General features: G+C 45.3%; 2 protein-coding genes across 2 annotated transcripts in view; both read left to right on the plus strand.

Annotated features, from left to right (window-relative positions):
- Positions 1 to 564: 564 nt before the first annotated feature.
- LOC144135451 (boophilin-G2-like) lies at positions 565 to 4,425 on the plus strand. Its single transcript, XM_077668117.1, has 4 exons — positions 565 to 676; positions 1,185 to 1,364; positions 2,546 to 2,738; positions 4,294 to 4,425. Exons 1-4 carry the CDS (start codon positions 619 to 621, stop codon positions 4,346 to 4,348), a joined length of 486 nt encoding a protein of 161 aa, XP_077524243.1. The 5' UTR covers positions 565 to 618; the 3' UTR covers positions 4,349 to 4,425.
- Positions 4,426 to 12,987: 8,562 nt separating this feature from the next.
- Positions 12,988 to 22,932, plus strand: part of LOC144133289 (long-chain-fatty-acid--CoA ligase 4-like) — a 38,714-nt gene continuing 28,769 nt past the window's right edge. The window contains exon 1 of the mRNA XM_077666266.1: positions 12,988 to 13,394. The gene's annotated coding sequence lies outside the window, so the exon portion shown is untranslated. The remainder of the gene's footprint in view (positions 13,395 to 22,932) is intronic.

Genomic DNA, 22,932 nt, shown 5'->3' on the forward strand with positions numbered 1-22,932 from the left:
TTGTCGATGGACACCTCAACCGCGCCGTGAGGGAATGGAGGAAGCTGGGAATGAAGCAGGAAAGAAATCCAAAAAATTGATCTATTATGAAGAAGTGCGAAAAGAACGTTGAAATACATGTTTGCTGATGCGGCTTTTCATTGTCTTACAGTGAGAGAACACGGCGGTAAGAACCAAGCCAGTGCGTGAGATCATTTTGCGCTAAAAGAAACCGAAAGCTGTATGCACACCTTCAACACTGCCTGGTCTAAATGTCGAAGATCGAAGAACTAAGCCTAAGTCACTGTCATGTCAAAAGTGAGGCATCACATATTTTCTCTCTCACTTTGAATTTGCACGCTTAATGCCACCGAAGCCGCTCCTTTCTGGCGATCTCTAAGCTCTATTGAAAAGGGTCGACCTGTAGCAATTTCTAGGGAAGACTAACGAGCGACACCGTTCCTTGAACTTTACCTTTATTTGTTAGCATTCACAGCTTCGCTAACGCTGTTTTCGCAAAGCTGTCAATCATGAGCTGTCAGTCATGAGCAAGCCTCATGTGCTTGAGAGAATATAAACGTGACCGATGCTAGGCAATCTCGCTGGACACAATTAGTGATCTCGCGCCAAGAAATCAAGATGCGTCTCCTAACTTCCATCCTCACCGTATGCGCTCTCGTGGCTTCGATTCTCTCCGGTAAGTCAGTTCACGTCTAGAGGTTCGCACTCGTAAAGTTTTCGCTTTAAATCAAAATATTCAGAAACTCTAGCAAACTTAAAAAATGAGTATTCATTTAGTACGACGCATTATCGCGAGCCCATGCGCAATAGAAAAAACTGCCACAACCACATTGCAGTAAAGAATAACCGAGCAACAATGAACAATTACTGATTCCCTTGCACGGCGCATGTCTGTTCTGCTTGGCGGGTTGAGAAAATATCCTTGACTAATGTTCTATCGACGAAAATCCGAACACAGAAAGGAGAAAGCATAAGCATCATTTCTACTGTTACCTTCCATTACTAAATTTGAAATCTGTAAAAACGTACCGATGTTTTTCTTTTCTTTTTGTTGTTGCTCTATGTTCGTCAGCTAAAGTATGTAATTTGCATCGCATGTCGACAGTAAGCTTCGCCTCCACAGGCCGCAGTAATCATAGAGCTGATTTTCATGTTGTGTGTTTTCAAACTGTTATCGATTGCAGAGCCCAAAAAAACGGAATGCGTGATGCCAGATATTGAAAGCGGGTCAAGCTGTCGCCAAATCATCTTGAGGTACTTTTACAATACAACGTCCGGAATGTGCGAACACTTCCGGTGGAATGGCTGTGGTCAGAAAGGCGTCTTTGAATCTCGCTACGATTGTGTCTCCACATGCAATGAAAGTAAGTTCCCTCCAATATTTTCATTTCATTGAGAAAGGCGCTGTACATGCCGAGAGCAACTGCACAAGTTGCTAACCGAACGGGCTCAGTTAAAGCCCAGTAAATACACTCTACTTGCGTGTATATTTGCAAAAACTTTGGTCTCTTCCGATCCCGTTGCGGGGCAAAGTCGATACAACGCAATGAGAAAAGAGCGTTTACAGTTACTTCTGAGAAAGCAAAAATTCGAAGAAAGCGTAATTAGTGTATTGTGTGTCTTGCGCGCGCGCGCTCTTATTCCTTTTCTTTTATGGACATCCCGCGCGTACGACCTGTACATAAGCGAATTCTGTAAATAGAATACTTGCGTATAGTTCCCGCCTCCTCCCCCCCATTCTCTCTTCCTGTCCCCTCACCTCGCACGGGCAGGGACACTTTATTTTTTGTTATTTTTATAATCCCACAATAATTTTTGTCCCCTAACCTCTTCCATTTAATTTCTCCAGTCTGCCTGCTATCCTTTTATTTCCGCTGCCCCAGCTCAGGTGCTTCCTGTAGCGATGCCAGATAATGGGGCTAGCAAAAATGTTTTCCTTCCTTTTTTTATTATTTTGAATAAACCACTACTACTACTACTACTACTACTACTACTACTACTACTACTACTACTACTACTACTACTTAACACGCTTTTAAATAGGTTTGAAAATTCTCAGACATATTAAGTTTAAATTAAGTGATCATTATAACGAAATGGTTTCCGGTCATTATCCGGCAGTTCCAAACCGCACTACGCTCATGTTAATGAAGGAATCCCGCAGTCGCCGAAACCAAATAGCATAAGAGGATGTTTCTATTTATTTTTTTGTAATTTTTGGTGTAATTCTTTTAATAATTTGAGAGAAACATCCCCTATGCTACTTGGTTTCTGTGACTGTTGACTTCCTTCATTTGTGTGTCATAGCAAGCTCCTTATTTCCCTTTCCTTGTCTGCACCCAAGTTTGCAATCCAAGATATTCTTGTGTTTCGTGCTCAAACGTTGTCCACTGCGTGATGCCAGTGTTGTTTTTTTTTCGCCCTTCTTTGGTATAGAGGTCTGAAAAATTTACACAAATTAGTGTTCTTATAAAAATGATTCTCGAAATTCCTGCAGCTCTTTTTTGCTACGTGTAACACTGTAACGACTTTTCATCTAACCTAGACCAAGGCGCTCCATTCTGCGCTGATCCTCCATCAAGTCCTTGCGAGGAGGAGAAAGCTAAAAAAGGGAGAAAAAGGTATTACTACAACATAACGACAAAAACCTGCGAGGAGTACAACTTCTGCGGAGGACGGCAGAACTTGCTCGATAATAATTATTTCATCGCAAAAGGATACTGCAAAAAGCAATGCGGGTGAGTGACCAATCTTTTGAACTTTTGATTCCAGATTTTAAACGAATACAGTTTTTTGCACCCGCGAGAGTAGCCAAGTTACTCACACCTAATACGTCGCATAGCGGATTCAACATAGTCCCTCTTAGAGGGAGTACATTCTATAATTTTGCTCATAGTACGAGAATGCACTAGAGTATGAAAAATGGGGGAGTCAAATCGCTTCAAATCTTGACATGTGGCAGTGCAGGGTCGTTAGTGTTATCTGTGCGCTGGGTGGAGGGGTTAGAAGCCACTCGCTTCCGGCTGATTCACTTACGGAAAACAAAAGTAAAAAAATTTCACAGGGAACCTCATTCCGTTCTTTGTTAGCAGTGCAATAGCACTGGCAGCTGATGATGCCTTTACCTTAAGTGACAGCATTTCCGGTTTGGCGTCTTCACTTCCCTCCTAGCGACGCCACTTTTCTCCAGCCAATGGGAATGCTCCTGTTTGGTGACGTCACTCCCCTCTAGCCAATAGGAATGCTCCGATCTGGTGACGCCTCTTCCCTCCATCCAAGGAGCGAGTTTTATGACCCACGATACATTTTCGCCCATTGAGGCATCATAAAGGCTCCTTCTGCGCTTCTCGCCCTGAAATTTAGAAGTCGAAGGGGGGTGAGGGTGATATGAATGGAAGTGGAATGCGATACAGCCTTCGTACGACAACTTGCAAGGTTGCAATTACGCAAGGCATTGTGTCGCTTAATAAAATGTAAAGTGCGGATGATCCAAGATTTAAATCGAGAGTAGAACTATCGCGCTTCTTCCATGAATAAAATACATATCGATCACTCCAGTCCTGCCCAAACGGGATCCGCCTACGTTAATTCGTCTAAATTTTGCCTACGTCACACTGGAACGACAAAATTAGCGCTAAAAATGACAGAGGACAAAATGGATGCTACATTAACAATTGAATAAATTATCTATTTGTTAACGTAGCGCTTCTTTAAGATCTCGTCTCTTTTTTTTTGCGGTGTTTTTAGCGCTGTTATCATCGTTTAAGCATGCCTTACATACTGACCACTCAATCTGCCTTGTCAATGTACATACGTCGGCCTGCCTGCAAGCATCATGTAGCCGGCCCCAGGGAAGCGTTTAGAGCTTTTTCCCCCTTAAATACAAGCGGCACAACTCTCAGAGCAGAAATTACAGTAGTATATTTGTTTGTCAGACATTTAAAAGACGAAAGACAAGAAACATAACTTACAAGTCTTCAAACACACCACTCAGCAGATGATAAGCGCAGTAAGCACAACAGAAGGTGTGGATTTTCAAATGAAACTGATCTTAAACTTGCGGCATAGAAGAGACGTGCTGGCGTTAACTAATGGTTAAAGCTGTCAATTACTCCTAGAAAAAAAAAAGGCCAAACCGCGCGAGAGAGACTGAGACGCAAGAGCGGACACAGAGTTATCTTGCCTCCGTCTTCTGGTTTTATGTCAGCTTCCTTTTAGCATGTGTGTTTATTTTAATATTTGAGCGAATAACTAAATCTTTGTTTTTTTCTGAATCTGCAATCACTTTTGCAGAGGTTTCAACGAAGAAACAGCAAAGGCCAAGGGTGGGCCGGTGGTACTCGAATGACGTGCAATGGACGTTATCCACTTTTCGCGGCTTGAAGATGAAACCGCATGAAATAATAAAGCGTTCGTCTAAAAAGCGTACATGAATTCAGTCCATTTACGAGATGTGCACTTGCGAAGCAACTCCGTAAAGATTCGTAATTCCTGCGCCAGTGACCTATCTGGCTATACAGGTCCGTCCAGTCCATGTTGCAGAATTCCGATATGGACGAATGGAAAACTAAGGACGTGCGCTTCCTAGCGGAAATTGTCTTTTTTGCTTTCGACAAACTACACGCATCGTATAAACTACAGGCAATGAGCGCGCGAGCAAGGTCTATCTTCCAAGATGCTTAGTTGCTCGTAGTATGTCATATCATGGGCATGTTCAGGATGGAACCTGTAAGCTTTTAGCAATGGCCCGTACTAGATCCTCTTCTGATCAAAGTCGGTTTTGGGCTTCGTAGCCATGAAAAAGTAGACACGGTCATTTTTTGTTGACCTTGGTCAGTGACCAGTGAACCTCATCAAGCCATGATTCCAGACCAGACGGTATGCCGTCGAACCCTTGACTGCCCGACGAGAATTCGGCGATGAGAATCTGGCGGCAGCTGGTCTCTCGCCGAACAATCCTTCGTCACGCGGGTTCGATCCCGGCCGTGGTGGTCGAATTTCGGTGGAGGCGAAATTCTAGAAGCCCGTGTACTGTGCGATGTCAGTGCACGTTAAAGAACCCCAGGTGGTCGAAATTTCCGGAGCCCTTCACTACGGCGTCCTACATAGCCTGAGTCGCTTTGGGACGTTAAACACCCATGAACCAAACCATATACCGCTTGGACAAAGGGTCCGCATTATCGCTTGCTCCTCGACTTCATTCGAGCGGCCAATGTGTTTTCATTCATTTAACCATCCTTTTCTTTCATCCACCAATACATAACCGCCCCTTTATGTCTTGAGGCAATAAATGGCTACAAAAAAAAAACTTACCCGCGTGCGTACCTTGTAGAACGTGACGTAAGCAGTAAACAAGAGGCATAAGATAAACATGCCCTCACACGCAATGTTAAAGAGCTTAGCTGGCATGTTGTGCCAATGTGTGAGCGTTTTCGTGCCAGTCAATGACACTGTGTCCAGGAATTTCCCCTGCTTCCGCGCACAGCAGAACTGTTACGTGTTCGAACCGTGTTCAGTTTACTTTTTGTTCCACCCATACACTCGCATATGGATCTTGGTTGTATGACACATATGCATTACATTTGGTTGATTTTGGTTTCGTTGGGTTTAACGTCCCAAAGCCACTGAGGCTATGAGGAACGCCGTAGTGGAGGGCTGCGGATAATTCCGACCACGTGGGGTTCTTTAACGCGCACTGACATCGCACAGTACACGGGCCTTTAGAATTTTGCCTCTGTATAGAAATGCGACCGCCGCGGCTGGGATCGGACCTCCGTCTTTCGGGTCAGCAGCTGAGCACCATAACCGCTCAGCCACCACGTCGGCTGCACTAGACTTGCAGTGAAAACTCTACATCCCCATTTAAAGAGTCCCTGAAGCGTTGATGTTACCAAACTCCTGAATATCTTCAACACCTCGCTACGCTCGGCATCTCAAGACTCGAGAGCATGCCTTTCGGCAATTAACGAGAAATCTGTTCAGCACAACCATCCGTTGACCCATGGTCACTGCCCCACAGCAACTGCAAGAAAGCCTGCCTTCGACGAGTCGCGAAAATACCCGCACTTATTATTATTTTTGCAATCTTTGGCTGGCAGTGCCGTTTCCAGCTGCTGTTGTGTTTGACTCGGGGAATACTTTCATTGCTTCGCATAGATTCATCAACATTGTCATCAAGATCATCAGCCTGACTACCGCAACTGAAGGACGAAGGCCTCTCTCACATCCCCCCAATTAACAGTGTACTGTGCCTGCTGCGGCCACCTTTCCACCCGCAAGCTTCCAATCTCATCCACCCAACTGACTTTCTGCCACCCTTTGCTACGCTTGCCACCTCTTGGAATCTAGTCCTTTACCCTTGAAGGCCTTCGGCCGTCTTGCCTTCGCATTACAGGTCCTGCCAATGCATTTCTTCCGTTTACACATTAGATTAGAGAAATGTTTCTACGTAGCTCCGCTAGTGTGAAACGCGATGCACCTCTTTTAGAGGCATTCAGTTACTAAGCCTAATAGTTATTTGCATTTTAATACGAACATGTAAAATTCCACTCTCATTTTTCCGAAAATTCGTAACGTTACAAACCACAGCTCCGCTTGGTAAAATTAAAAGCGAGCCAGTGAGTTGTTCAGATTTTCTGAACATGTATAGCGTTATGGAAAGGAAGCATGGAATGACCAAAGCTCTGGTATTGAGGAGAGCACGTCTGCTATCATACCTTTGGAAAAACAGCAGAGAAAATGTGTATGATTTTGAAGCGCTGCACGTGCTCATCTCAGCATGCGTCACGGGCTTCCAGGAAGCTATAGCATGATTGAACAAACAAGGAAAGCCTCGTGAATAGCGAGAGTATCGACTCAGCGTGCTTCAAGGACCTTTTGGGCACACGAGGAACATTCGTATATGCGCGTATTCAAAACATATTCGCGGAAATGAAATAATTTTAGCTCATTATCTTTTATTTTCGAAATGAAGGCTACACGCGTGCATGAAGCTATTAAATTCTGTGCTCCAACTTCCATCCATTGCTTCATGTCTTTCTTTTTTTTTTTCTTGTGACAATTGTTTTGCCGAAAACTGCGAAAATAATACAGTTCATTTATTCTAGCAATGCAAACAATGTAAGCAATGTAGACATGAACACTGCGATGGCTTGTTTGTTTTGTTTTTATTTTTTGCTGACCTAGACCAAGGCGCTCCGTTCCGCCTGTCTCCCCCAAGTCATTGTGTTCAGACGAAAGCCGGTAGGTAGAGAGTAAGATACTACTACTACATAACTACACAAGCCTGCGAGAAGTACGACTTTTGCGGTGGCTTGGAGAAGTTGCTCGATAGAAATGTTTTCATCGTGCGAGGATATTGCGAAAATCAATTCAATCGATCCTCTGTAACTGGTCACTCAAATATAACCGCGGCTTACAATGGTATGTGGCAAGCGACCCAGCCATTCTCTTATAAAAATGGTCTATAGAGTGTCTATAGACTTCTTATAGACTCTATTGTCTTCCTATAGATATTTCATTTTTCGAGTCATAGTCTATAGATTGTCTATAGAGAAAGTCTACTAATAGTGTATGGCCATAAATCTGTAGATTCTCTATAGACTATATATAGGATTTGTATTGCCTATAGACTGTTCTCTAGGGTTTGCCTACAAAGAGTCTATAGATTTTAAAGACAGAAGTCTATAGACTGTCTATAGACTGTGTAAAGAAATTTTTTTAAGCGCTGGGCGGTTGGCGACAGGACCTTACCATTGGCTGAAATTGTACGCAATATGCAGCCTAATGTGAGGTGCATCGCAGTGCTCTGTGAACAGCAGGCGAACGTACTTGACAAATAGCTGCACATTGCATGCTCGCTAACATTCGCGACCTGACGAATGGGCACTTCAATATCTACACATGTGTAAGCGCTGCTCGAAGAAGGTGCAATTTTTAAAAAGTCGAAGGAAAGATCAAGTCAACTTTTGAGCCTGATTCCCCATTCTCTGTAGCGTGTGGCAGTGTAATATTTAGTTGAAATATTCGTGTCGACACAAACTAACGACTGTGCGAGTTTATCTATCATTTTCAAAAAAACTGTTGCAGGGGTCCTTTACGGTAGTTTATGTTCTGATATGAGATAATTAATGAAATGACAACGGCAGCGGCACTACTTACTTAAGCTAATATTCGGATGTACAGGACAGTAAACTGGACATATTTCTATTATATGATGATAGTCATGTCTCCAACGTAGATTCCGATTAAAGAAGGATGGTCAAATGTATTACGGTGTTCATAAATGCTTCGCACGAAAAAAAGTATTCCCGTCAGGCACGAAAAGACCGCAAAAGAAGCAGTCTAGATGATAAGGTAAAAATACGATTGCAGGACAGAAATGGAGGGTTATCGCGAATGATACGGGGCCGCCCCTTCTATCGGAACACAGCTAAGTCAGCTTCTAGAGGAACGCGACAGACCCGGCTGTCACTTGCCTGCCTCGCATACCCGGCAGTTTGATGCCCTCATAAAGTGATCCTTTTGTCTTTCTTCAGGAGTAGGGCCTCGCCCATCGAGTTTGAGATGATCGTTAACATGCACAAAATGGTGGCGTGTAGGGTTGAATCAGCGTATTTAGTGTTCATTCGAGCCTTGCGCGGATTTTTTTCGTCGATTTCAACCGGCCAGAAAAGAATGATTCGCAGTCCTAGGAGGACGTCCACGCAGGTAGAAGTCGTAGATGGGCTTTGTAGAAAGTCCACGCGGGCGGATCGCGCAGATCGTTCACACAGGCCGATGCTCGGCAAACCGCGGCCAACGCAGAGGAGTCGGTGAAGAAAATAGACACCTTTAGCATACCGTGTTCCGTGTTACCGGTACCGTTACCGGTGTGCCGGGAGCCAGCACGCTGTCAGTGCGCATGCGCAAGCCACGTTGGGGGCGCCAGATGGCGCCAGGTACCGGGCAGCTGCGCGGGCACCTGCCGCATCGCGACCAATCAGTGCGGGTGGACTGGCGGTGGGCGGGATCCCGGTAGTCCGGTAACGGTAGCGTTAACACGGTGCACGGTATGGGGAACTTGCGCTGAAGTTTGCGGTGCCGATTACAGCGCCATAACACACTGCCTAGCGAGAAGAGCAAGCAGTTTTGGGTAGTACCCTTAGTACTTTTCCGCGCCACCTTCAGGCGCTTATTGGTGTGAGCCTCCGCGCTCTGTCGAAGGCGCACGTGCCGTGCGTCAGCTATCTGGGCTACGCCGAGACAAGCTAGGCAATGAATTCTGTCAGCCAAACGCGGGTATCTAATCGCGCAGAATGTGTTCTCGCGTTTGCAGCGGCCCAAGCGGCTGGCAAAAGCAGTTTTGAGCCACCGAATAGAACAATTGCAGTGCCACCTTGACAGCGCAGGTTCCCCATTGCAAAAAGTTGGCTAAAACTGTGCTCAAGAAGAGGGGCGGGATTGTTTTTTCACTCACGAACTCCCTTTGCGGGGATGTTTGCCGTTATTAGATCTGAATCTTACCCTCGGCGAGCATCATGTGTGCTGGCGATACTCACCTCGAGCATAGAAGGAGCTGCTGCCTTATACCTCGCCTCATTCAAAAACTGTAAAACGCGCCATTGCTAACCTCTGCCTCGAGTCTGCTCTCGTGAAGTCATGTCACCATGCCATGCAGGTGAGTTTTGATAAGCAAGTTGATCGGTTGGTTTCGACCGGGTTCCCATGCTCGGCCATCACTGCAGTTGCTGAAGCCCTCCTAGGGAAAATCAAATGTGCCATGTTTCAGAAGTCGTCTGAGCCAAGAAAGAAAACCGTAAAACCAGAAGTGGTACCGTATGTCCACAGGGTTACGCGCAATGTACAAAAGGTGGCGAATCGGCACGGCGTTCCACTCGTGTTTTCTGCTCCACGAAAGCTGGCACAGCTACGCGCGTGCTGTTATTTCTTCTGAACTTTAGTAACTGCGACCGTTGACACCCCGGCAAGTAACGACTGAGCCGCACTAATTAAAGCCAAACTGCGCGTAAGACTCGTTCGGGCGGCGGGGCCGCGCGCGGGAGCCTCACAAAGACGACGCTCTCTCGGTGGCTTTCACTTTCACACTGACTTTATTTACACGGGTCGAAGTTTGACACAGAACACATGAATACAAAAGGGAACAGTGTGAAGGGGAGAAAAGAAGGCATCTCGAGCGGTTGGCCTCGGGCAGTCGGGAGAAAGAGAGATAGAGAGAGAGCCACTTGTGACCTTGGTCAGACCCGGCGCGAGGGCGGGTGTCGCGTTGCCCCACGTTGAGCGTCTTCCCGTTCCGTCCCTTCGGGGCCGTCTCCTATTTTCCACATCCTCCCCCGCAATGAGCTATTTCGGCTCATTGTGCACTGTGTGACACGTCTTAACCTTGAAGTTCGAGAGGGAAAAGGGCTTGCACTGGTCGACGCATCTCCCCTCTGTTTGGGAGCAAAATCTTGCAAGCGCGCACATTACCGTCCCTTCCTGGGAAGGTCTCCTTGACTCTCGCCATCGGCCACATCTGGCGGGGCGTCCGTTCGTCGCCGAGCAGCACAATAGCGCCTTCCTGTATGCTTCGCTGCTGTGTAGGCCTGGTGAAATGAGCGGACCTCAGTTCTAAGAGACACTCCCGCCTCCACCGTTTCCAAAACAAATCCACAAGTGCGACGCGGTACTTCCATTTTCCTTGCAGCGTTCCACGCGTCGACTTCGCAGAAGTGGCCGCAGTCGTGGGCGGCAAAGCTGTTAGCCGTCGTCCAACAAGGAAATGAGCGGGTGTTAGAGGAGCAGGCTCCCCCGCATCCGAGTGGACATATGTGAGGGGACGGGAATTTACGACCGCCTCGACCTCTGTGAGAACTGTGTGGAGGCTGTCGAAATCCAGGCTGCTTCTGCCGAGTGTTTTGCGAAGGCACGTTTTCACGGTCCGAACCATTCTTTCCCAGAAGCCGCCCCACCAGGCCGCTCTTTCCACAATGAATCTCCAGGACATTCGGTGTTCGCTGAGATATGCCTGGACCTCTGTTTCCCTCGATGCCCGAAACATCGCTTCAATGTCTTTTGACGCTCTTTTAAAGGTCAGAGCGTTATCAGAATAGATTATTTTGCACATCCCACGTCTACGCGAACACGCCAACGATATCGAGAACAGGTCACTCAGATACCATCTTGCATTGCATTGCCCAGAGTGTCAATATTGCGAAGTGCATCTCAATCGGACCACTATCATCGCCCCATATAAAGATGAGACCTCGAGGCTCATTTCGGAGGCCTGCCATATACAAAAGCTATAGGTGACACCTGTATCAGCAGCCCGTCGACAAATCTATTACCTAAGGAACATGCGTATCTTAATCAGTGACACGGCTTGTTTTCAATCGGGTTGTGTGGTTGTGCGGTATCTTTCTCTCGTGTTTTTTTTTTGTTCTTGCGTTTATACTCATGCCATTTCATTTATATGCTACCACACCTGTAGCGACAAATCATTTGGTTGTTAGTCAGCGCTGGTGTTTGTCCTTCTCTTGTCTCGTCTTCCGTAGCGCTCTTTTCTTCAGTTCTTTCAAATTTCTCTCAAAATTTCGTGACTGATGCGAAAAAGTCGTAAGACATACAACTTTAAAAAAAATTGTCACACAGTCGTTTTCAAACTGCGGCAAACGAAAAGTTCACTCAAAAGTTTCAACAGCGTGTCGCGACAGTACCTCTGACGTGCCCCAGGTGCCGCACCAACCAATGCCATTCAGCAAGAATCGTGATCTTTAGGCGCTGCGTAAACCGAATCAGTGGGCTACCGCCATCTGCTCATTAGGCGTCAATAGCGGTTCAAGGAAAAACCTGCCACTGGGTGTCTATCGTCCCTTTGTCAGTGTTTTTTTTTTAAATATTAGAGCTTTCGTGCAGTCAACTGAGCAAAAACTAGCCTGATGAACCGTATCTAAAGCTTTACTTTGCCCAACACCTCAACGTCCTCCACAGTGGCTGGATGGGAGCACATTATGAAGTCTATTCCCCGTTTGGGCTCTTCCATGTACTGAACAGTCCCTGTTCTCGCGTTTGTGGAAGGGGGATTCGTAATACTTATACTGTTCATTTATGCGTTACATTATGTCGTACAATATGCAGGGCATGTCCTGCCGTTTGTGTCTTTTTTCTTCACCTTCGTTTTTTTTTTTAGCACTGCTTAAATTTTCAACAGCGTTTGTTTAGGAGCTAGTTGGTTGATGTTCTCAAGGCACAACACTTTTACACATAAGTTTCAAGATGCATTTCAAGATGTCTATGATTCAGCGCACGACTGTAGTATAAACGCGCTACATTCGGTAGCATTTGAAAACAACTGCAGTTGATGTCAGGATGGCGCGAAATTTACGAGGACAAGATAGGCACAAGAAGACCAGAGGACAGGCGTCATCCTTGTTCCTTTCGCACCGCCCTCACATCAACTACAGCTATGAAAACGCTAAGGCGCCCGTGTGCTGTGCGATGGTGTCAGTGCACGCTAAAGATCCCCAGGTGGTCGAAATTATTCCGGAGCCCTCCACTACGGCACCTCTTTCTTCTTTCACTCCCTCCTTTATCCCTTCCCTTCCGGCGCGGTTCGGGTGCCCAACGATATATGAGACAGATACTGCGCCATTTCCTTTCCCCAATAATAATAATTGTTTTTTTGGGGGGAAAGGAAATGGCGCAGTATCTGTCTCATATATCTTTGGACACCCGAACCGCGCCGTAAGGGAAGGAATATAGGAAGGAGTGAAAGAAGAAAGGAAGAATAGGCCCCAAAAAACCACATATATAACCAACTAGCCCGAACCAAAATACTTGAAAACAACCGCGAAAGGGGAGTTCACGCTCTAGTCACAAGTTTAACCCGAGGCCCACGAGGCGGCGTCGCACGCCCGCGGAGCAACTTGCACGTCGGGAGCCTGCGCCTACTAGAACAAGCGAAAAAAAAACATCTAAACGTCACATGACAACACAGCCGTGACACAGCTTCCGTCCGTTCGGCAGCTTTCGCGTCCGTCGACAGCAGGCGTCGTTGCTAAAAAGCCCCAGTAGTTGTGCGAGGGCGTATCGCGGCCGCTGGAGCAAGGGCCTTCGGTCTGCGCCCCCTTTCCCCTTCCAGAGCGACGGCCAGACCCTCTCCCGCGCGCATACGCTCACGACAAGCGCCCTAAAGCCAGACGCCCCCGAAGCGCGCGGCGGCGCCGTAGAAACGTGGTATTCGCGCAGCGGGCGGCGTTCGTCACGTGGGCTGCGAGGCACGGCTGGCTCGGCAGCCTGAACATACACCAACACACGTGCTCGCGCGCGCGCCTGTCGACGGCGGAAGGGCTGTTACCGCAGAGGCGGGGCCGAAGTCGAAGTGCGCAGTTCGAACGCCCGGAGAAGACAGCTACGCGGTGAGTAATGCTCGGATATTTCTATCAGCGTGCTCTGACCATGATGTACTGACGGCAGGAAATGTGAATAGACCAAGGGGATTATTTTTTTTTTATTTCTTGAAACCGGTCAGAGCAGTAACGGTCGATCTGTTCTGCCATGGAATGCTAAGCATGGTTGAAAGCGCCTGTTGTAGTGCAGTAAAAGTGTTGTCACTTTCATGGTCCATTTGCTCTCCCAATGTCCAAAATTCATGGACAAAAGTTTTGAATATTGGACAGTTGTTAGGTGCTACTATGGAAATATTGAAGGCCGTTGTTCATTGCTCCGATGTGTAGCAAAATCTTTCCTTTAAAGTTTTTCCATCTCTCGCATCGAGCTAACTGCTCGAACATAGAAAAATAACGGAAAAAGCTTTTGACGATAGCAAAAACATGAATAGCGAAAAAATGCAAGTCTGCCGACGGGACATCTGCGAGAGTATTAATTGTTATGATGAAATCTTACAATATATAAAAAATCGCATTCACAAACTGTCCCGTTCAAAAATGCTTTTGTCCAGAATTATTGGGTAATGGCCTGTATAGTACGTGGCTCGCGTTGAGTATTAGTATTAGGACAGCTGTCTTCTCCAATGCGCTGTTACGCTTGCCCGCCTACGCGGTCCGTGGCTCAACAGTCGGAAAGTGAGTGCTCGGTGCTGCGAGATATAGAATGTTACTAAAGATCAGGAAATAAGTTGGACAGGGGTTGCAGAAGCCAACCGCAATTCCGCAATACAAAAATCAGACGTGCAACGCGGTCTGATTATTCCTGAAACTGATTGGTCAGCCCTGCCGTTGTTTAACATAGATCAACTACAACCGTCCTAAAAGAGTTTATGAACTGTCTTACGAGAGCTCTTTTCTGCAGCTCTGTCGTGTAACTCATTCTCAACGCGACTTGTGTGTGTGTGCTCAATCCAATGTTCTTGATCTGAGGTGAACGGCATCTTCTCGACTTTTTGACAGTCGTGGTGCTGCCTCGGGAATGATGGATATGATACTTCGTTATTGCCTAGGACTTTCTATACGACACACATATTGCATGCAGCACCTAGTACGCATGGTGAATTTGACGCACAAGAGCTGCATGTACTTGCACATAAGAGCAAGAGTGCTTGCGCAACAGACGTCGCCTTGATTGCTCACCGTGACGGCTACAAGCAAGCGACGGAAGACTTGGCACAAGCTCCTGTTTTCTTTCTGTTCGTCGCAACTGCCAAGTCGGATCTGAGGAGAGGGGGAGACGAGGGAAGGGGGGGGGGGGTGTTAAGAAAGAGGCAGTGACTAGGCGATAACCTTAGAGAAAGTCGAAGTTCTTGACAAAGGAACTGCGGTCACGTCGGCGCATTCCCAGGCTCATCAAGAGGCATTAGTAGTAATTGACTAAAAACATTATGGGGCATGCGTGGTGTACTTTCCCCGTTGGAGCAACGAGACAGTGAGATTTCAGATTGCTATCAATGTACAAAACTGCGGTTATTACTAACAATGAAACCACTCTCTCGCTTCTAGAAATATATCGCTATTCAACCGTCTATGATACCCGCTATCATTTTCCCTGGTCATTGCCTTTTTGTCGCACCAAATACGATGTGCAGTCATTGTCTTTTATTCTGTCAAATTACCTGAACATTATAGAAAATAACAACATGTCGCTAAGAGATATCACAGTGAAGAGCCTCAAAACCATTTTGTTCCTTTTTAAAGATGTTTTGCTAGAACTTGCTCTGAACTGTGAACAAAACTATAACGCGGGTGAATTCTGCTTATGTTGTACACTAGGATGATGTGATGCTTTTGTTTTGAGTATATATATCACTTTTTGTTGAGACTGTGATCCTAAATGTTTAAATGCTACTGTAAATATTTCATTCATATTGATACTTTAGTTTATTTGTTTTTCGACTGCCTCACCTGTAGCTGTCTAGTAAACAACTGAGGCAATGCCTAGCCTCAGCAATGTGGGCGTAGGGTGCCTCTTAAGCTGCATTCAAGCAGCTCTTTTCCCTGCGTCTTCTCTCTCCCAGTGATACCTGTACTACTAAGAGTGAGAAATAAACTTCGACTTCAACGCAAAACCAGGGTCATCTAAAGACGTGTGAACCCCTGCCGTGAAACGAACCCCCTACAGCGGCCCGATCCATAACCCGCCACAATATGCAAGTCGCAGCCGTCCTTACGGAAGCTACAGGTGTTGATGAACGCGCATGGCAACTAGACTTACCGAGGTTAGACTTATCGAGGTTAGAGCCTCCGCATAAGCTGGGACTTATGAATAAGAGCAGCCTGCACCCACGAGGAGAGTGTCACGAGGAAATTTCAGCTTTAGGCATGAATGGGGTTTTACTAAACTTTTCTTAATGCGAACGCTGAAGAGTTTGTTTTGGACGTGCTGTAAAAAAAATTGTTGCGAGGAAAGGGTGTTCTAGTTTTTTTTCGCATAAAAACTTATTTCTGAATCTTACAATCGAATCGTGTGGGCAAGAGTGATCGAACCAGTGTTTGAACGTCCCTTAAAAACGATTGTTTCCTGTTTTATTCAATATGTGCTGTATAAGAGAAACGTCACCTATTGGGACTCGCTGCCATAGGCTAGTGATGGGTCCAAGCTGGCCATAAAGTGTGAGCACAAACAAGCATTGATGAGAGTGCACTTAAGAAAATTTATCGACTTACATCTCACTAGCGATCATCGCGCAGGACAGATGAAATACATATAATGACGTAAATTGTCGCAAAAAAAAAATGGAGCAAAATACACAAAGGCACGAAAGAAAGCTAAACTACAGTGCAGTTCTGAAGGAATGTATCTGTTGTTGGAAGGCTTGACATGTATGCGGTGATTGATGGATTTTCGTCTGAGAAGGTTGCACGGCTTGTAATTTCATATTTTTTAATAAAGGTCAGAAAATAATTCTTACAGATTGCTCAAGGTTTCGTTTCTGATTTTTTTTAAAAATCCAAATGGTATTCATTCCAAGATTTAGCGCCAGTATGTTCGAAAAGTCTTTGCTTGTTCATAAGCGTTGCGTACGCATGGCTACATTTCAACGTAGTGTACATTTCATCGATATCCGCAAGAACGTATGCCCCTATTCCTCTTTCGGTACTTCTTTAAATATCAAAATCCCCGGAAATTTGCTGTTCGACACCGTAACTGTCCCACTTATGGTCATACACGGCTAACTTGGTTGGGCTGAAGGTCGTTCAAGGTCATTCTCCGGCCTACGCGACGACTGCTTTACCTAGTGTAGTGAAGCTTTCCCTTTCAAAAAGAAAAAAAAAGGGGGGGGGGGGGGGCAGTCGGGACTATGCCTCGCCTCTCCCGGTCCCTCCCACCTCACTTGGGCACTCTCAGCAATTAGGAGGCTCTCCCGGATTCTCCTCTCTACGTCAGAGGAGGATAGAGGCGGCTAAGAACGAACTGTGAGGTGTCGCCCTAATCCATTGCGGGCAGAAATGTTTTTAAAAAATGATTTTAAAAGTATTGAGTTCACGCTTTTTAAATTTGACTCGAGTACTCAAAAAGACGACCTCTACAGATTTATTGCATTAGAATATGACCATGAAAACCATTTCACGGTCCCTTCAAGCGCGTAGTGGCCGCGTTCGTGGCTGTGTTGTTTGCCGTCTGGCAGGCGGTTTTGGCCTTGCAAAGCAATCGGCAGCACTTGCGCGGCGCTGGCGTATAAAGATATGTGCCTATTGCCGCGAAGCCCGGCATCTTCCACGAAGACAAGGGGCGAGCATTCGCGTCCAACCGCACGAGCAGACTGTCTCCGGCTATATCTGGCTTTGTGCCCCCCCCCCTCCAAGGACACTCCTGGCAGACGAAAGAGGGAACCCGAGGGAACGCATCAGTGGTGATAGTGACGCGCCTCGCAGATTCCTTTCCTGTCTTCCTTAGACACAACGCTGTTGGAATTCCTGACATACTCTCTTCGGTGCCAGTCTGCCGTTTCCCGTTACGAGTTTCGTGACTGTAAATCAAGCAATCAATTTATTTCGGACATTGCACGGTGTCCGCGGGGAGAGGCTGGAGGAGACTTGGTTGTCACTCGTGGCGAGGCCCAACCGCCCCATTACACATCGGAGCAGACGGCTGGCAGCAAACATGCAGATGAAAATAATGATACAGCAAACATAGTGGTAAAGGAATTCAGCGTAGTGATACAGTAAGCAAGGCCTAGACAGTAGTTAGGCGGGAAAATACAGAGAAAAATACAACAGTAAGCAAGGCCTAGACATTAGTTAGGCGGGAAAATACAGATAAAAATGCAACAGTAAGCAAGGCCTAGACACTAGTTAGGCGGGAAAATACAGAGAAAAATACAACAGTAAGCAAGGCCTAGACACTAGTTAGGCGGGAAAATACAGATAAAAATGCAACAGTAAGCAAGGCCTAGACACTAGTTAGGCGGGAAAATACAGAAAAAATGGAACAAAAGAGCAAGAGTTGGGAATAAGAATAAATGGAGAATACCTAAATAATCTGCGATTTGCTGATGACATTGCCTTGCTGAGTCACTCAGGAGGTGAACTGCAAATCATGATCAATGAGTTAGACAGGCAGAGCAGATCGATGGGTCTAAAAATTAACATGCAGAAAACCAAGGTAATGTTCAACAGCCTAGCAAGGGAACAACAGTTTACAATTGGCAGCGAGAGCCTAGAAATAGTGACGGAATACGTCTACTTAGGGCAGGTAGTGACAGCTGATCCGGATCATGAGAGGGAGATAACTAGAAGGATAAGAATGTGGTGGAGCCCATATGGCAGGTTCTCTCAGACCATGAATGGCAGTTTACCAATTTCCCTCAAGAGGAAAGTGTACAACAGCATAATCTTACCGGTACTCACCTACGGGGCAGAAACGTGGAGGCTAACGAAAAGAGTTCAGCTTAAGTTAAGGACAACGCAGCGAACCATGGAAAGAAAAATGATAGGTGTAACGTTAAGAGATCGGAAGCGGGCAGAGTGGGTGAGGGAACAAACACGGGTTAATGACATCCTAGTGGAAATCAAGAGAAAGAAATGGGCTTGGGCAGGGCATGTAATGCGAAGGCAAGATAACCGCTGGTCCTTAAGGGTAACGGAGTGGATTCCAAGAGAAAGTAAGCGTAGCAGGGGGCGGCAGAAATTTAGGTGGGCGGATGAGATTAAGAAGTTTGCAGGCAAAGGGTGGGTGCAGCTGGCAAAGGATAGGGTTAATTGGAGAGACATGGGAGAGGCCTTTGCCCTGCAGTGGGTGTAGTAAGGCTGATGATGATGATGATGATGATGATGATGATGATGATGATGATGATGATGATGATGATGATGATGATGATGAAATACGACCGCACCATTGGTAAGGTGGCAAAAATGCAAGAAAACAGTTACATTCGCAAAGAATAGTATGAAAACAGTACAGAATAGTCAGAGATGGAAAAAGGGACAAAACCGCTGAGTAATGTATGAAACAAGCAATGCTATTGATGTTCATAATAATGTTGATAACGTTCCAGTATCTGCTATATATTATGTTATACACCAGTACTTAACGCTTCTTCAACGAGTTTTAGGTATATGACTCCTAAACGCAAGTGTGCTTGTTCATTGAGACCTATGGCAACGTTGAAGTAGGAAAAAACATAGGGGCCTCAACGTGCCGCCTGTTGAATCCTGCCTGTCATGCGGCAAAGTTCGAAAGTTTTTATTGCTCATACCCAGCAGTTTTGGACAAAAGCATTTTTAAATTTTTTTCATATGTTGTAATATTAAACTATGACAATCAATATATCCGCAGATCTCCCCTCGGCAGGCTTGCATTTTTTGCTATTTACGTTTTTGCTATTATCTAAAACGTTCGGCGTTGGTTTTTTATGGCAGTTTTAACTGCTCGATGCGAGCGGCGGGAAAACTTTAAAAGTAAGATCTTGCTACTCATCGGAACAATGGACTATTGCCTTCAATATTTCTATAACGGTGCCCTACAATATTCCACTATTCAAAACTTTTTTCCAAGAATGCTGCACATGGCAGTGAGCGCAATAAGTCTATCCGAGCGGACGAATAAGTGTCGATAAAACTTGGGGAAGTTATCATACCTAACAATTAAGAAGATCACCCCCCCCCCCCCCCTTCAACGGTCGCTTTCAACTAAGCGCTGTTCGTTTTCGCCAGCCTTGTAATCGGCCGCAGCTGGCATGAAAACCGGTCTGCCCATCTGCCAGAACACTAGACCACTCCGAACCGCACTTAACCGCTGTTGGCGATCAATTCGATGCATATACATCTGCTAGCAAGGCATCACCCAAACGTTAATGGGCGAAACCAGTCGTTTGCTGTTATTCACTGGCCCCTTTACTGCCTCTCGGTAGATGCTGCTTGCGCTTAAGAAGTTGTTATTCTTACCTGGCTTCGCGTGCGCGACAGGTTTTGACTTCGAGGCCGAAATAAATTCTTTTAAGCTCGTCACTTCGCCACGTTACGGAAATGTGCGTCTTTTTTCCTTTCTGTTTTTTTTCTTTATTTACCCACATTCAGGAAACCGCAGCAGGGCTTCGTTTCCGGGTAACTCTACGCAGCTCTTTCCTTGTTTTTATCGGTGGACATAATTATAATGCTCACGGATTTCGTCATGTAAAAAAGATAAAAAATAGTTCCCTCGCATGAAGGCTATCCGACTTTGTCCTTCGAGCACTCTTGACATCGAGGCTTCACGGTACATTATTCTGTATATATAGTTTTCCCATATGGTGCGGTCATGTTACGTTTGCGACGTCTTTATTATCTTGCTGTAAGCGTGATCCTGCATCCGGCAATAACCTCCAGAGTGACGGTAGAGCTCGGGTTGTGAAACTCGCCATGGGGCCCGTGCATCTGCGCAGGCAGCACCGAACATTACAATAATGTTATAAAATTGTTGTATGAGGCGCAGTTACGTACTATGGCGATAAAAAGTTTACGGGGACACGAGTGTGCGGAAAAATAATTATTTCAGAGCATTCATGTAATCCAGTCCCCTGAAATGCGTCAAAGCCTGAAGGTACACGCATGCTCTATTTGCTGGCAACAATTCCACGCTACTGAGCCACGAGGTAGACCACAACGAAAGTTTTTTCCTGAGAACATATGCGTCGCGTAATATTTTGATCGCTATATTACGTTACAGGAACGTTATGTTACTATTAACAATTAATAAATAATGTTCTGTATTGTATTTGTACATATTAGATTAACATCCACAGTAATAATAATGCTAATGCTGGCTTCTAAATGTTATAATGTTAAAAATTAACAAAACAACGTTGCATGCCTTATCATAATCAGTAGTTAGTCGTTACTATTACATCAACATTTTTGTAATGGTGTGACCTAAATGTTATTACAATGTTTAGATCAAGCTCTGTAGCATTATAAATATTCACGAATGGCATCCCAGAACTTTTCCCACTTTGCTTATAGTAATGATGTTCTTCAACTAGCAGTACTTTGCAACGAAATTTCTTAGATTCTGCCTGCCATAGATTGCACGCACGGCCTCATTGTTTTGTTATAAAACTGCTTATTACGCATTCACTACTGTTACTCGTGAGGCACCTTTTAATAACGGCTATATAAGTGTGTCACATGCATGTTATCTCCTCGGATATGAGTCTATGAGTTGTATTTGTCGCTCTGTATTGTGGAGCTCAAGCATCGGTCTAGTTGTTCGTCGCAGCAAAGTGGTTGTGTACCTCCACAAGCGGGTTTGCATGGTCTTGCAGGGTTACTTAACCATTTTAGAAAATGTTGCGTGCATGTTGTTCAAATATTTATAGAAGGTTTTATAACGTTTATTTGTAATAACGTTTCAGAAACGTTTGAAAAAAAGCACATTAAGAACAATGAATTAACGTTGGACCAAAGCAAAAAGTATCATTGTTGAAATGTGTGCCATTGTTGTAAGGTTTCAATGTAATGGTCGGTTCTACCTCAGTAAATCCAGCTCTCTGATTGGTCCACAACACGAAGCGGAGCCGACTGTCACGCCTCTTGCGGCTTTGGGACGAACTTAATCAGAGGTAGACAAAACAAGGTCACGATACAAAAACAAAAGTTGCAAGATGGCACAGATATTCAACTCACCACGTTTTATAGCGTATACACTGTTTACAGCTTCAACTTAGCGCGCGTGAGTCTCGGACTGTGCTGCGCATGCGCAGTAGATGCCTGTGTGAAATCCGCCAATCAGAACGCTGCTGGCACATCCCAGTGGAAATATGGCTGCGTCCAAAAGTTCTGTATGCTCAACTCCAGCAACCGGCCGCTCGTCATACCCGTCGGATTTTGACCTAAGAGTTTCGTAATTTTGCAGGATTGAAAAACTTTCACACATTGACAGGACTGACGTAGTCACCCTAATAAAAATGGTCTATAGACAGTCTACACACTTCTATAGACTCTGTTGCCTTAATTCCTATAGATATTTCTTTGTGTCTAATCATAGCTATAGACAGTTTGTAGACGAAAGTCTACTAAAAGTGTATGGCCATAAATCTATAGATTGTCTATAGACTGTCTATAGGATTTGTGTTGCCTATATACTGTTCTCTAGGCTTCGACTATAGACAGTCTATAGACTTTATAGACAGAAGTCTATGGATAGTGTATAGACTCTCTAAAGAATATTTTCTAAGGGTTGTCATGACGGACATTGTTTCGCTCGGCCAGCAACTTACGCAGTCAACCAGGTGTCTGTGATGAAGAGGTAGATATGTGCTCTGTAATTTTCTTGCCTCGTGCTCGCTCCCGCTACAGTCTCACCAGAGCGAAGACCGGAACCAAGGGCGTCACGCAACGTTGGCTTTTCCTTCTAAGGGAATTCCGCCGGTGTAGTATTTGCGTCGACGGTATAGGTCGCGGAATTCTCTTCACTTTTTTTAAGATGCCGTTAGCCGTGCGCACTTTACCAGTAGGCGAAAGTGCGGAGATTGATCCACCAAAGTACGCAAATGAGGGGTACTGATTTATTTGGTATAAAAGGGGACGGACTTCTAAAAAATTCTCCGTCCGCGTTTCGAACCCGACCGCGGCGGCTGCGTTTTTATGGAGGAAAAACGCTAAGGCGCCCGTGTGCTGTGCGATGTCGGTGCACGTTAAAGATCCCCAGGTGGTCGAAATTATTCCGGAGCCCTCCACTACGGCACCTACTTCTTCCTTTCTTCTTTCACTCCCTCCCTTATCCCTTCCCTTACGGCGCGGTTCGTTCAGGTGTCCAACGATATATGAGACAGATACTGCGCCATTTCCTCTACCCCAAACCAATTATTATTATTATTATTATTATTAATATTATTATTATTATTATTATTATTATTATTATTATTATTATTATTATTATTATTATTATTATTATTATTATTATTATTATTATTATTATTATTATTATTATTATCGCTTCTTGAACGTTAGGTAGTTCATGTTTACATGTTTATGATTACCGTCAGAAGTTCCATGCGCAGGCATGCAAAACATGCAAAACTCTAGC

Source organism: Amblyomma americanum, chromosome 5 (genome assembly GCF_052857255.1).
Source record: "Amblyomma americanum isolate KBUSLIRL-KWMA chromosome 5, ASM5285725v1, whole genome shotgun sequence".
In the NCBI taxonomy this organism is placed as follows: Eukaryota; Metazoa; Arthropoda; class Arachnida; order Ixodida; family Ixodidae; genus Amblyomma; species Amblyomma americanum.